General features: G+C 28.8%; 2 protein-coding genes across 2 annotated transcripts in view; both read right to left on the bottom strand.

Moving 5' to 3' along the window:
• Positions 1 to 429, bottom strand: part of LOC113377667 (serine/threonine-protein kinase STK11) — a 95968-nt gene extending 95539 nt beyond the window's left edge. The window contains exon 1 of the mRNA XM_026618056.1: positions 299 to 429. The gene's annotated coding sequence lies outside the window, so the exon portion shown is untranslated. The remainder of the gene's footprint in view (positions 1 to 298) is intronic.
• Positions 430 to 1565: 1136 nt separating this feature from the next.
• Positions 1566 to 13510, bottom strand: LOC113377666. The gene is made up of 12 exons (XM_026618055.1): positions 13333 to 13510; positions 12583 to 12804; positions 10987 to 11307; positions 9717 to 9762; positions 9411 to 9557; positions 9130 to 9311; positions 8523 to 8591; positions 8337 to 8424; positions 6741 to 6914; positions 4093 to 4164; positions 3914 to 4021; positions 1566 to 1879 (listed from the first exon to the last, which is right to left on the bottom strand). The coding sequence occupies exons 1-12, from the start codon at positions 13381 to 13383 to the stop codon at positions 1677 to 1679; spliced, it is 1683 nt and encodes a 560-aa protein (XP_026473840.1). The 5' UTR covers positions 13384 to 13510; the 3' UTR covers positions 1566 to 1676.
• Positions 13511 to 15720: the final 2210 nt, after the last annotated feature.

Here is a 15720-nt window from a genome sequence, read left to right as displayed (position 1 = left end):
TTTATTACCAAGTAAGTCCAATTTATGATATAGAAAACTATCTAAAACTGCAATGGAAATAATAGCCGAACGTTGTTGACCAAATCATCTCTGGATATTTATTTCGGTTATGACATACTTAAAATTGGATCTGTTCATATACCTCAACAAATTCGCATATTTTTAAATACCCCCAATGGATTTATCGAAATATGAAATATATCACAATTTGGAAGAACGTTTCGGACATTAAATGCATCATATAAAATAAATAAATAATAGAACTTGTTTCTATTTAATTAGTATGTTTGGCACATACCTGTAATTAAATTTTGGGCGGCGATGAAGTTGATTCAACAAAATCACTCAATAATTGTGGGTATGAGTTTTGTTTTCCACTTTCTCGAAAGACCTGTACTTCTTTTTAATGGGTATTCATATTGTTGGCAGAAACAATTTTAGTGCTAACGAAAAAATATAAAGTATTAAAATTAATTAAATAAAATATTTTACATTAAAACACGTACTTACCTCTTTATATAAAACACAAATTAAACATTTATATACCTCTTTGTATAAAACACAAATTAAACATTCATATACCTCTTTGTATAAAACACAAATTAAACAAACATAACCTATAATAATTCCAACAACACTTATAACCTACAATGGCTACCTATGAAATAAATCATAACAATGTTCACAAACAAAAACCTTAAAGACGATTGCCAACAGAGGAGTTATAGACAAAATGTTTCCAAAAATTTAAAGGAGCGAATTTCAAATCGCAAAAGGTCTTATCCAATGACTTTAAAATAAATTATCACATCTTTTTTTTATCAAATATCACAGCAAATATTTAATTTTTTTTTTAAAGAAAAGTTTACATTTTATAATTATTTATAAAAAACAAATTAATTTAAAATGGTAGCTTATTATTTTCTATATGCGTTATGAATAAGTACCAAAATTGGAGTTTGAAAAATTTAATGAAAATATTATTTCAGCGTCAAAATTATCAAATCTTCTAGAACAATATTTTTAATTGCTTTTTTGTTAACATTTTAATGAAAAAACAAATAAGTCAAATTCACATGGCAGAACGTATTTATTAAAATATATATATATAATAAATAGTAGTCTACTCGAAGGCAGGTCCATGGTGTGAGAGCACCACAAATTACTGATTCCATTTCTCCTCTCGTTTATCATTCCCATTAAAATTGATCACTTATTTTTATTAAATTTTATGCATTTTCCTTTTCAAACTTCTGATGAAGCATGGACTTCCTGGTCTTGTGCTTTGGCTTTCAGTTCCCTGTATTTTCTCTTCTTGCGTAAGTCATCAATCATCTGCACTTTTCTTCCTAATGCTTTTAGTCCTATTTTACGTCCTTCGACGACGTCATGCAGAAGGCACTCTTGTTGCACAATGGGTCCGATCCAGTTTTCTATTCTTTTCAGTATAGTGCTCAGTTAATGGGCAATATTCGCTAAAATTAATATGGGATACTTTTTTGTAAATATATTATAATTCAGTTAAATTTTAAAAGAATATTATTTTATTTATAAATATATGGGCACACATGAATGATTTACGTGGTAAAATTCAAATAAAATAAAAATTATAAATTTAAAATTGCAAATTAATAAATATTGATAATGAATTTTTCTATCTAACATAAGTATAAAATTTATAGTCTTTTCCGGAGCGGCTTTCTTCCTTTCAGTTTCATCGACGGTTGGATCCGGCGATTATATAAAAATCGTGGCGAAGAATTATTTTCACTTCTACTTCGTTTCAAAATTGGTCGTGGGGACACTCCTGACGATTCAAAGGTCACAGATCGAGAACGCTTGAAATTTTGGAAATCTTCCTTATTTCCAGAAACCAAGCCTAAAGAAATCATAACTGATTAACATAATGACCATGTTAGATAGAAATTTGAAAATTTTCAAATTCAAATAAAAAAAAACTGTAAAAAAGATATTTAAAAGATTTGTCTTTAGTTTTCATATTAGAAAAACATTACATGATGGTCCCTCTGGCAATGATTAAATCTCCAAAAATGGCACTTTTGGTCTGATCCTCGAACTATTTCTAATCTACTTGGAATTGTAAGCTGATTTCAAATATACATTTCGTTTTTCCGTAACTCCTGTTTTTGAGTTTTGAGGAACTACACCATTAGTCATTTCGGCTATAATTTTTGCAGTTTAACAAATAACTAATAGTTTTATTTGTTGTTTGGTACAGCTCCATCTTTAAGACGTTGTATACATAAGGGTGCTCATTAATCACGTGAGGTTTTTAGGGGGAGGGGAGATTTGACAAAAAATCATGAAATATCACGTGGGGGAGGGAGGGGTATAGTAAGATATCATCTGTATTTAATTTTTAACTGATTTAAAAAAAATTGAAACATTTAAAAAAAAAATATTTTACAGTTTTATCACGTAACTAAAAATACACGTGATATTCGGTGGGGAGGGGAGGCGTGATTTTGAATATTACCATGTATCACCAAGGGGGAGAGACGGTCAAAAAATCCTTAAAAACTCGCTCACGTGATTGATGGACGCCCCCTAATCCAGATAGTGTTTGTTACATCTGTGGTGAATATGTAATACAAATATCGACAAATACTGAAAACCTATATCAAAGTGCTTAAGGACAGTGTATTTTAATCACTTTAAAATTTAATTGCGTGCTTAAGAAGAAACCTGAGTTTTAAACATACTATGTGTCAAAATTGCGTATTGTATTTACGGTAATATAATAAAAAGCTATAATTTAAATACCCCTGTCTTTAGAAAAAAACCACATAATCACCAAAACCATTCTTCTGTGAGGTACATACAATAGAATAGATTTAGGCAATAGAAGCAAATAGCCATATCTCATGACCCCAAAGGTTTTACGATCTTCTTACGATCAGCTACACGTCCATTATCCATGCTAATTATGAATAATCTAGAACATCGGCATCTTCTGTTTACCATGTAATGGATTAAAAGACCAAAGTTTAAAAGGAAGACAGTAGGAAAACTGATATATTTTATGCTCCCCAAGTTAGTGAACTCACAAAAAGTCGACGTTTTGTTAATTCTATGAATAAAGTCGAGAAGAAAACCAGGGAGTCATTTGTTGAGGTCTTAACAAAATTGATGGGAAACGGTAAAAGTGGGTAAACTAGTCAAAAGACTAAAAGTCGGTAACTTTGTTGAGTTTGTCGAATGCATTTTATCCAATTTAAAAAATTTAGGATGCAACATGAGCAGAAAAATTCGGTACCCGTACTCCCATTTAGAACGGTTTTTAGAAAATCTTGGTGATGTTAGCGAAGACCAGGGCAAGAAAATCTACCAAGATATCGGGACTATAGAAGATCGATATTAAAGAAGGTGGGACATCCACATGATGGCTGACATTTGTTAGAGTTTTCGAAAAGATCAGTCAGGCCTTGCCCACGTTACAAAATGATATAAAAACGTTTGAAAGCATAAAATAAAATTTGTGTTATATTATTGTAATTTGAGGTAAAACTAGCACATTAGTATATCTAAGAAAACTAGAGCTGTTAGCCAAGTTTTGTTACTTTTTTCGGAATCAGTGTCCTCGAATTATTTAAAAAGCATCATAATATCTCAGGTTAAAAATTTACTGTCACGCAATGTTATCAAATATTGTGTCGAGTTTTATTTTGATACCCTATACTTTCAAGCATTTAATTTGAATTACTAGTAATCAGATTGTACACAACGTTATTACACTATTTAAAAAAATTTCAAGGCGCAAATATGCGTCGATCAGCATATCTTCATTAAAGTTGTGACATTAAAGTAGTAGCTACTATTGTGATTTAATTATATGTTTTTTAAAATGCAAATGCAAAATAATAATGTAATATACTTATTTGTTCATACTCACTTTGTAAATTAATAAATGCATTCTTAACAACGCCCTTAACCGAGTTCCAGATTCCACCAGATGTATTTTCTTCTGTATTTTCACAGGAAAATATATTATCTTGCAAATCTATAATTAACATCAATAATATAATTTATAAAAAATGAATTACAACAAAATATAACTGTATTGCAATTTACCAAGTGGTGAATCTTCTGGTTGGTCTTCGTCCACAGCCGGAGGCGGTAAGTTTATAGTTGGCGTGAACCATTCTGGGACAAACAAATTATTTATGATTAATTGTAATTGAAAAGAAATTCTTTAAGTTTCAAACAAGTTTGAAACTAAAATATCGAAAATGCAATATGTAATCACTTTTACCAATTATTTGTCATGTTCAACTAATTAACTATTACCAACAAAAAAAATTTGTACTATCAATATTACCCCTAATATATACCCCTAATCATTGTAGTTTTCACTTTTCTACATAATTTATATGTAATACAGCTTTTTTGATTTTGCTTTTTATGTTATTTTGATTAAAAAAATTTTGATGATTTTATAAATTTTAATTACCTTAACTATTTAAATATTTAAATATTTATTGCAATTGATCAATTATTCAAAGGTCATATTATTTAATTTAAAGGTTGGATTTTTATTTTTTTAAATGTACACTTTCATTTGGTATGATAAAATAAATAAAGAAACTCAAGTTTCTATAAAAACATAGAAAAAGTCAAAATTGCAGTAGTTTTGGTCCAAAAAAATTGTACACCAAATATTATTCATAAAGAATTTTTTCAGTGAAGCTAATTAAAAAAACTGAAAATAAATAAAAGCTAAAAAATAAATAGTGCTAAAATGCAAAAACTTTTCACTTATTTGTAAAATTCTATGCAAACAAAGTTGCAGGTAGTGTCAATGTTCTGAAATATATTTACAAAACAATAAAAAAATAAAAAACAAAAGTGTACAGGATATAATAAAGATCAAATATTTGTGTATGTCGTATTGTGAAAAACTAAATATCAGATATTGTAGTTTATTTCATTTTTCTACGTTACTTGCAGCATTAATTTGATAAATCGTTTTTAGAAAATTATATTAAAATCATTTTTATTATATAGCGCATATTAAGTCAAATGACCCGACAATCTACATTCAAATATAATGTTCATCATATTAATTTTGTTTCGATAGACATTTCAAAAAACAAATATTTATATCAGCATACTGAAAAGGAAAAAAAACTGGATTGAACCCATTCTGCAAAAAGAGTGCCTTCTATATGACGTCGTCGAAGGCAAAATATATGGATGAAAGGATTGAGGAAGAGGAAATACATAGAACTGAAAGCCAAAGTACCAGCATGGAAGCAGAAGCAGACCAGGAAGCCTGAAGTAGAAATTTGGAATAGAAAATTCATAAAAAAGTATAAAAAGTGTTTAATGGTAATAAGAAGGTAATAGTCCAGTCATTTGGTCGTCTTGCCGGTACAGTACTCCGGGAATTCTGAAAATTGGTAATCTTATAGATTTCGAGGTGCTCTTTACGGAAATCAACTTTGCCACCTCAAATTTGAACGGCAAGTTGCCGCCATATTGAAAAAATGGGGTCAAAAAACAGCTTTTTTAAAATATCTACTTTCTGGCTCAATCTACGATAAAAGTATCTATGTACGAATTAAACTAGAGAAAATTTCCTACAATTCCTTAGAAAACCGTTTTTTTGTAAAATTGATAGTTTGAGAGTACGGCCGCCTCAAAGTCTTTGCTGCTCTCGCCGTAGTATCAAATCTGTCCATATATGACAGCACTTCGTACTTGACCACATTCTCTCTAATAATTAATATTTTCAATATTAAATTGAGCGAATAAGATCTAGAAATAAAATAATTCAAATATTTTTCTGTTTTTTTGCTGATTTTTTAACGCTTCAAGCTACTTGAAGCTATAAGGTGCTACTTAAGCTATAAATATATTTACAGCTACTTTGCCATTGAAGTGTTAAAAAATTAGCAAAAAAAAACGAAAAATATTTGAATTAGATCGCTTAAGATCTTATTCGCTTAATTTAACATTGAAAATATTAATTATTAGAGAGAATGTGGTCAAGTTCGAAGTGCTGTCATATATGGACAGATTTGATACTACGGCGAGAGCAGCAAAGACTTTGAGGCGGCCGTACTCTCAAACTATCAATTTTACAAAAAAACGGTTTTCTAAGGAATTGTATGAAATTTTCTCTAGTTTAATTCGTACATAGATACTTTTATCGTAGATTGAGCCAGAAAGGAGATATTTTAAAAAAGCTGTTTTTTGACGCCATTTTTTCAATATGGCGGCAACTTGCCGTTCAAATTTGAGGTGGCAAAGTTGATTTTCGTAAAGAGCACCTCGAAATCTATAAGATTACCAATTTTCAGAATTCCCGGAGTACTGTACCGGCAACAGCCTTTTTTGCACCAAATGACTGGACTATAATGGGAATGATAAACAAGGGAGAGAAAGTAAATCATTGTTTTGTGGTGCTCTCATATCATGATCCTGCCTTCAGACAGACGACTATTTATTATTATTATTTTTAATGGCTTTTAAGTCAAATTAGTCCATAGAACTTATAGAACTCGTAAGTAGTGATTGCTGTTCTGAACAACAAAAAAAAAGACATCAATACTGAAAGGATCTTACAAACCTTACGAATGTCAATCAAATTATACTAGTCCTCCGCAAAATTTACTGAATAGTGCAAGAAAAATGTTATATTTCTATACCAAAAGAGATAATTATCAAAAATCTTATACCAGTAATAATGAGAAATTAATTGATCATCACATAAATACCTGTTTTGTCGTGACTTTTCAAATTCACACTAGCGTCTAAAAGTTCAGGAGATTCCTTGAAATCGGCAAATTTTTTGGTCAAAGCGGTGCGAACAAGATTTCCACCGACCAGCCCAATTCCATGCGGAGTGAAGTCATTGGTCTCCGCAGCAGAGGAGGACGCCGTGCTTGGTACTATTCAATATTAAAAAAACTTGTAGAAATGTATTGAAATCCTTAATTTATCATTTAATCACATAATAACATTACGAATCAATGCATTTATCGAAAACTGATATAAATTGAATCAAAGAAATTCGCTCTTCCCACTCGCGAAATGCAGAATTAAACGTGGCTCCTCTTCAGCAAAACTAAATAAACTATATTATTTTGAATGCGTTTTTGAAAAAAATAATGCTATATACCAATTTCTTTTTTTATAACATCTCTAAACTGATTGACCCGTGTTTTTGTTGGATAACAGCTATAATATAAAGTTTTTTTTTACACCTAAATTTCACGAATAGGGCCTATTCAATGTGGGATTGCGCCAAGACTTCATTAACGGTACCACCAAGTTTAAAAATTTCTAGATACAGTAGAACTCCAATTATCCGAATTAATGGGGACCGGGACCGATTCGGATAATCAAATATTCGGATAATCAAATATTCGGAGTTTTTTTTTTAAATTGCCAATGGAGAGAAAAAAAGTTACGTTTTGATATTGCACTATTTTTTTATTGAATTAAATGAAAGAAACGTGATATTTTCACATGTTTTAAATATAAATAAAATGTACTTATGTACAAGTTTAGAAATAAAAATCATTGTTTTTTAAACATCTCCGTCAAATCAAAACAAACAATGTGCCTACACTGGCTTCGCTGGTGGAAAAATAATAGCGCACTTAGACTTTTTTTAAACAATTTTTTTTCTGAAAGTGATTCGGATAATCGGCGATTCGGATAGTCAGAGTTCGGATGATTGGAGTTCGAATAATTGGAGTTCTACTGTAGTTGAATTTATGTATGAAAGCAATGCAATTTATGCAACTACGTAATGTAAGTGTAAGTGTTTAGCTGTGATATAAAACATTTATGGCCCATAAAATAGCATTTAGCTTAGAACCAGTCGCGTTTTGTTTTTTGTCCGCCCAGACCACGTTGGAAAAATTATACTATTTTCAATAAAATATATAAACTACTTGCGTTTTATGGTGATTGTTAGTTTCATACATTTTGTATTTATTACTAAATTAGATTTGTGGTACACATACGTACCAGTAAAAATTTTTCATTGTTTTTATAGGAAGGCTGGTCCAAATGTGTACCAACAAAAAGTACGGACGGTACGACGGTTAACCCAGCCTCACCAACCTCCCCTCTATCAATTAATTTTTTTTTTTAATTTTTATTCCAACATATATGACAAATTCAAAATATTACATAAACCGATTTTTTGAATGCCGTCCTAAAAGAGTTGAGCTTGATTTTTTTTTAACAAAAATTATCTGTGTTATATAATATACATACCTGAACGTGATGTTGAAAGTCAAAGCAACATAGTTAAATATTTAAAATAAAATTGACATATATTTTACTATTTTTAAATGTACCTTTTTCTGCAGTCGCAGGAGTATGCTTGTTGCAATTAGTACAATAGTTCACATTTAATTCAGGCGTTTCTTTATGCACGATCTTCTCCTAGAGACCAATCATAATATTGAAATCAATAAAAATTAAAAAATCAATAATTTATGTAAAATATTAATCATATAGGTTCATATTTTAGTCATACTTACAATATTGTCGTTTTCATCTTCCTTATGAAGATGTTTCGAGTCATTTGTTCCGGGGGTGTTATTACCAAACTAAGAAAAAAATAGGAAAAAAATATTTTTAATCACATATACTAACAACAATAAACACAAAATAATATTTATTTATATTTTTTTTTTCTTTATATTATATTTTCAAAATTAATCATTTTACTTAAGAGAAGCTATCGATTTGACCGATCCCAAAAAAAAACACAAATATAACAATTTTATTATACATAATTGTATCTGATAGTAATTTCTCACTGGGGTAATTAATCTGTTAATAATGTATATCAAAATAATTTATAGAATTTATTTATGTTGCGATTATTATTATTAAAAAAGAAAAAAAGAAAAAAAAATATAATAGTAATATGAATTATCGATGAGCCAGATAAAAAAAATCAAAGTGCAGAACAATTTAAACAACTCGGGAAAATAAATTTTTATTCATTCATTTTTTTATTGCTTTAGAATATTTTCATCTATCATATTGTGTTATAAATTTGAGAGAATTTTAGTTTTCTAGTTTTGAAAATGGTCAAATTTAAATGCGATTACTGAAGTACTATTGAATGTTTTAACTCACCTGATTCTGGTCAAAATTCACTTTGTTTGTTGTTGATACAGATACCAAAGATACTGAAGGTTTTATAGTATTTGACGGAGGCTTCGGACCTAATCTATTAGTTTCGAAGCTTTTTAAAATTTCTAGGAACCGAGGATTGGTTTCAAATTTACGCCTTGGCGTGCACTTTTTATTTATTCGTCCTAAAAATATAAAATTATGCTAAAAAAATATAACGCACTAAAAGTAAAAATCAAACATCAAATCAAAGTAGAAATCAAACATAAGAAGTAAGTACTTACTAATACAAATGCTATTATTTTTAATAGGAGTTGGAGCAAATTTGACATGTGATGTATGTTTTTTACGGTTTTGTGATTTTTTCCCTTTTACCAGAATACCAGGCTTCTTTTCAACTTCATTTTGGATATGAATATTACTTGTAGCACCTTCCAAATATATTATATTTATTTATTTATTATATACATATATTATTGTTTTTACATGATTGTCATATATTCTTACAAGACCAGTCTCTGAGACTATCAGTCTTATAAGAAATAGGTAAGAAATATGCTGTAATTTTAAACTATTTGAAACAGTTTTACCTTGTGTAAGTTCCATGTCGCTACTCGGACTTGCGATATCGGAGACCTAAAAATATCAATAATATAGTAAGATAAAACAAATGAAAATTATTGAATAAACTATACATTAGACGTAATAAAATAATGATTAGATACTTTCAATAAATATTTTAAAAAACTAGTGGCGCATGGCATCCTGCCTTAAGGCAAATTGTTAGAACTCCCGTACCGTAATGACATATTCGAAAAATTTTAAATGTTTTTAGCCTGAATTAAAATTATAATCCGAATAATTTTAGATGTTAGAAAAAATAAAAATTAAAAAAAAAATATTTTGAAATATTTTTTTGCTTACTCTAAAAACTAATTATTATTTGCCCTGTCAACACAAATAAATTTAAAAAAAATTAATTAGATGATCCATTTTCTTAATATTTTCAATAACAGTTTTGGTACTAATTTTTTCAATTACAGGCTTTGTTTATATTTTAAAATTCGATAGTGTCATGGGTTGTAACGACAATAGGATGTACAAAAACGTTAGTTTTACAAACTTTTCGGATAACAAAAGCCGACGCTGTTTAGTTTTGTCGCATTTCAAAGAGAATGTTACTATTATTCGATTTACTTAGAAGTACTAATAATATAAGTTGATTTTATTATTTAAATTGTAGATAATATAGTGTTAGTAATACATACGCAGGTATATTTGCTTACAATTTTACTTTTAATTATCATCATTATCAATTAATTTTAATTCAAGCAATGATCTTGGTATGTTTTATTTCGAGTAATGAATATGTTTTGAATTGACGAAAATCATTTTTTAATTTTTGTGTGTTAATAATCGGTTATTTATAATGCATCTATTAAAATTTGACAAACTATATCACACTTTGATCTCGGGTATCTTCAAAATATCTGCATATGTTTCATTATTTTCTTAAATCAATTGTTCGCTCATAGGTGTCACCGAGGTAATATTTTGACCTCTCACCGATCTATAGATACATAGATAATTTGATAACTTGGATTCAAAAACCAGGCTCAAGGATCAAATAAGTCTTATCGATATCTCAAATTATCGATGAATCTACCAATTGTCTAAGTCTAAGTAACGTCACTGTAATTTCGTCTATAAAAATACTTTACTAGTGAATCAAGCGCAATGCATTTGCCGTTTTACGGTTTGATTATTTTTTGCTAGATATATTATAAATCAAACAAAACTAGTTATAAAAAATTCGTATTGAATTATTGCCTCGTCTGAGTTTTTAAGTATAATATTTACCTGAGGCGATTCTATCGGGCTCTGTATCGTGTTGAAACCTCCTGCCATGGGCGTACTGGTTGTAATGCACATTGACTGACCACAAGTTGAAGCACTGGCTTCCAAGGCATCACTGGCCAAATCAATTTCAGTTCGCCTTTCATTTTCACAATTAGTGTCTTTATTTTCAGAAAGTTTTTTCTCATTGATACATTGATCTTTAACTTGTAAGTTAGAGGAGACAGCGGGTTTGGCTATGTAATCCAAAGCTTTGTGTTTGTTTAGATCGTGGCCAATGCAACGGTCCGACACGCGAGTTAAATCATCTCGGCATAGAAACACCTTCAAAGATAATTCGAAAAATATTGTTTCAGATACAAATTTTCTATGACTGTTGTAATGGTTATTTAACACGTTCACGCCGGGGCCGATTTTGGTTTGTTTTGCTGTGAGAAGCGCGTGGTTATAGCCTTCGAAATGCAGGACCTGCATTGTGGCAGGTGGCAACTGGTGGCCCACGCCGGCGTGAACGTGTAAATTCATTTTATTTCTACAATACACTTCGATATTAGTTTATATAACACTATTGTTTTTTTTAATAATTTTAATTTTGAATAAAAACAAAAAATAGTAAAGGATAACCACTGGGTTTTTTTAAAACTGAAAAACAATGTTTTGCTTCAATATGTCCAATTATTGTCATTTTTATTAATTATTATTTTATTTACTAAAAATATAGTTAAAGTAAAAATATAAGTGTATTCAAAGTGGCACGCATGTAAAATAAATAAAATAAGTTCAAGTATGTAGAAATTAAATACAAACCTTTACATGCAAAAACTTAAATTTTTCTCAAAATAGCAAAATTTCAAACAAATTCAATGTACAATTTTGACTTCATTTTAAATCGACCTAAACGCAATGGAAAATTAATTATTTCATTTAGATTCTACAAATATCTTGTTTATGCTTTGAAGAATTCACTTGATTGAACCTTAGTTTTCCTTCTGTTTTCAAATATTGATCTGTGAAAACACTGCTGAATAATAACTTCTAAATAATTTTTTTTTACATATTTATATGAAGTGCTATTTCAATTTTAATTGTATTTTTGTCTTCGATTAGAATGCATATTTTGAGAATATAAACAAAAAATCTAAATTATTTTTATAGATTAAAAGTAAATATAAAATAATTATCTGTTAGTAATAATTCAATAATTCAAAAAGTTATTAAAAAATTTAGTTTTAGTAGTTAGTTTTACATTAAAAACATTGTACAAATATCTGGGATGTAATTAAATTCATCTATAATTAAATTATCTACAATTAAGATTAATTTATTTTATTATTTAAATTATTATTGAATTAAATTAATTTAAATATTATTAAATTATTATTGATTTAAATATTATCAGAATTATTAATTGAAAAGGTAATCCGCGAAAACAATTATTAATGCCAACTAGTATCAACAAACATTAACAACATATTTTAACACTTCAAAACGCATAATTTGTAATTAAAATAACTATTATATCCAAGCAGTTTATTAATAGAAACGTAAAAATACGTGTTTATTAACGTGAATATCATAAATATAAATGATTGTAAATACCTGCAAACATTTTCGGCAATATACCGGTAAATGCACCTTTGTAATATGATCGATTAATCGGTCTGTTCCTTTTTCTGGAATTAAAATCATTGTTTTTTCAGAGCAAATATCGCACAAATCCATTTCTTCAAGTATTGACTTCTTTTTGGGATGATAATTTTGTTCGTGGCGAATACGGCACTTTTCACAACAAAATACTGAACGACAAATTCTACAACGTCTCTGAAATATTTGGACAGTTTTAACTCAACTGAACACATGCACTCACATTGTTTTAGAAAGCTTGTCATTTAATTTAAAAAAAATACATTCACTAATAATATTCGTTTAATTCTTTAAAATTGTGTGCAAATGCAGTTGAAGCACATTACCAATTATGCATATCACCTCCACTAAAACGGAACCGATACTGAAAAATTTGAGAAATAAACACACGCTATGCATTCAATTTGCTTATGTAACAAAGAAACAATCATTTTGTGGTGCTTGCAGTCCATAAATCAAAAACGGTAAATTTTATATATGAAAAATAATTATTTTTGGCTTACACTTGTACTACAAAATGTCATTATTTAGCTTAATTAGTATACACTATAACAAAATTAATAACGGCATAAGATGAATAATATTTCAACACAATTATACACAAGATTTATTGTAAAATAAACCAATAATCAATTGACCAAATAATTAACCAATTGGTTTTAAAACCACTCAGAGCAAACTAGTCTACAGTAGTATATTCCTCACCTGAACTAGAGGTTGAATGTAATTGATATTATTAAGTACAAATCGCGACATTTGTTTAAGTAGTAAAGATAAGTGTTTTTAAAATTAGGTATTAAAAATATCATTAACCAAACCACTTCATTGCACAAAGTCAAATTTTGTTGTTATAAACAATATACCATAATACGCTGAACCAATGTATCTGTATGACAAAACCTGAATACTGTGAAAATAATACATTAATAATTTATAAAGTACCATCTAGTGATTTATTGGAATAATATCAGCATAACAAAAATGCTGGAAAACTATTGCCATCTATTTCTTTTAAAAATCGAGTGCTTATCAAATATTTTAAGTAAATGGAAAATTGCATTCGATGTTTGATTGATAAGTATAATATAAACATATTTTTATAATTTTTTACCATAATAGTAACTTTTATTCATTTCTTGAATTTCTTGAATTTTAAGAATTTAATTTAAGTTATAATAAGTATTCAGATAATGATAATTTCGAGTATAATTGAAAACTGACGACAAGCAAAATATGAAAATAATTTCTATTCCCGGAGCGGATGGGCTAAATGAGCCCCATAATTTGTTATGAAGAATAGTAATGATGTAAAATATAACGACAGGAGAATTCCATTTCATGAATATATTATAAGTAGTATTAATACTTTTTATAAGATTTGAGATTAAGATTCAAGTTGTATCGTATTTATTTTTTGCGCCTGATGTGCAAATGCTTGATACTCAATTGAAAGACCAATAGTTTTAGTTTAATCGTCAAATTATATCGGAGTAAGTTTTATAAGTGAATTTTGAGAATTTATATATATATTTCCGCAGAACCTAAAAATTACTAAATAACTCGTGGTGTGTGGCATCGTGCCTTAAGGCAAATTGCTGGAACTTCCCGTACCGTAACGAAATGTTCGAAGAATATTAAATGTTTTCAAATAGATTATTATAAATATTGTAACATTGTCTAATATTTATAAAAATTATATAAACTGAATTGCAAAGTTAAAATTATTTGTTTAAAGTATATTAGAACTTTAGTCAGTTAGTTTGAAGTATATTAGAACTAGTAGTCAGAAAATCCGATCCTGAATTATTTTCGATATACACAAAAAAAAATTTTTTGAAAAAAATAAACAATTTTTTTTTTTCCAAAAGCAATTATTTTGTTAAACAAGCAGCAAGTTCTTTGAACCATTCGAATCGGACGCTTAGTTCTCTCAAAAACTGCCATTTTTGCACATTTAGCTCTGTATCTTCGAAATGTTGTTTAGATCATTCAAATCGGATATTTCGTTCTCTCAAGAACTCGATTTGTATTTTCTGCACTCTTTCCTTCGTATCTCCGTAACAGCTGGACCTGCTTTTGCCAAAAACTAATCAGCACATCTCCCTATCAATAGAAATCGAATGTTGTTCGAAACATTCAAATCGGTTGATACGTGCGCCCGAAAACATGGACGAAAAAATGCGGACATACAAAACACACATCCATTTTTTCTGAGGTATGGCAAAGTGTTCAGAAACCTTTAAAACGTGAAGATATGCAAAAATTTTAATTTTCGATTTTCGGCCCATTACTATAACTACCCTACGGGAAGCTAAAGATATGCAGAAATATTTCTCGAACACTTACTTATGGCTATGTCGATAAAATCGAATGTTTTAAGCCGCCCGAAGTAAACAGTTTCTTCTCGGATTAAGTTGCCAGAAAAGTTGTACCGAAAAGATATGCAAACAAATTGCACGCTAACTTTCTTTATAAAGTATGCCAAATTCTTTATAAAGTATGCAAAAAGGTCAGAAAGTCTAAAAACATACAAAAAATATATTTTAATTTTTAATCCGTCGTTTTCAGTCTGAACTCTTCAAGACTATATCTATAGGTAAGGAGTTTTGCCTAGTCTACATAAAATAAATTTCAATGCTTCGCCCGTTCAGTTATTTATATCAATCAATTACATGCAAAAATAAACAACATAAAAATCAGCATTCATTTCTATTTTTTTCCAAAATGTACAATTTTTTACTTTTGTATAAAAATGATTTGATCATCTATCATAATGTTTTATCAGTAAGTTTCATCTTCATGTGCAACATAAATAGTTCTTGATCTTTCAAAACAAATTGACATAAGAAAGTTTGCTATTAATCTACCTTATATCTAAAGAACCATAACACTTTTCTGGAAAATTCTAATAAATAGTATACTCAACAATAGAAAACAACTAAAGGTTCTTCGTCATTGAAATATGACTAACACGGGTTATTCGAATCGTTTCACGAATTCGAACATTATAGTCCTACAGGGTTAATATTTCGCACAACATTACCATACCTTATATGTATTCGAGTAATAACTATATAATTCACAATTTTTACA

The sequence above is a fragment of the Ctenocephalides felis genome, unplaced genomic scaffold, assembly GCF_003426905.1.
Source record: "Ctenocephalides felis isolate EL2017-DRISC unplaced genomic scaffold, ASM342690v1 CF-g0.4_SCAFFOLD_01886, whole genome shotgun sequence".
NCBI classification, from domain to species: Eukaryota; Metazoa; Arthropoda; class Insecta; order Siphonaptera; family Pulicidae; genus Ctenocephalides; species Ctenocephalides felis.
Note: the sequence above shows the minus strand (reverse complement) of the source record. Positions and strands in the feature narration are given on the sequence as shown.

Excerpts from the sequence above, each read along its gene's own strand:
- LOC113377666 (XM_026618055.1), bottom strand. The coding sequence starts at position 13,383 with ATGTCGCGATTTGTACTTAATAATATCAATTACATTCAACCTCTAGTT. Across the intron at positions 8,425-8,522 it reads AAGATGAAAACGACAATATT|GAGAAGATCGTGCATAAAGA; the intron begins GTAAGTATGACT and ends ATTGGTCTCTAG. Across the intron at positions 6,915-8,336 it reads TCCTGCGACTGCAGAAAAAG|TACCAAGCACGGCGTCCTCC; the intron begins GTACATTTAAAA and ends AATATTGAATAG.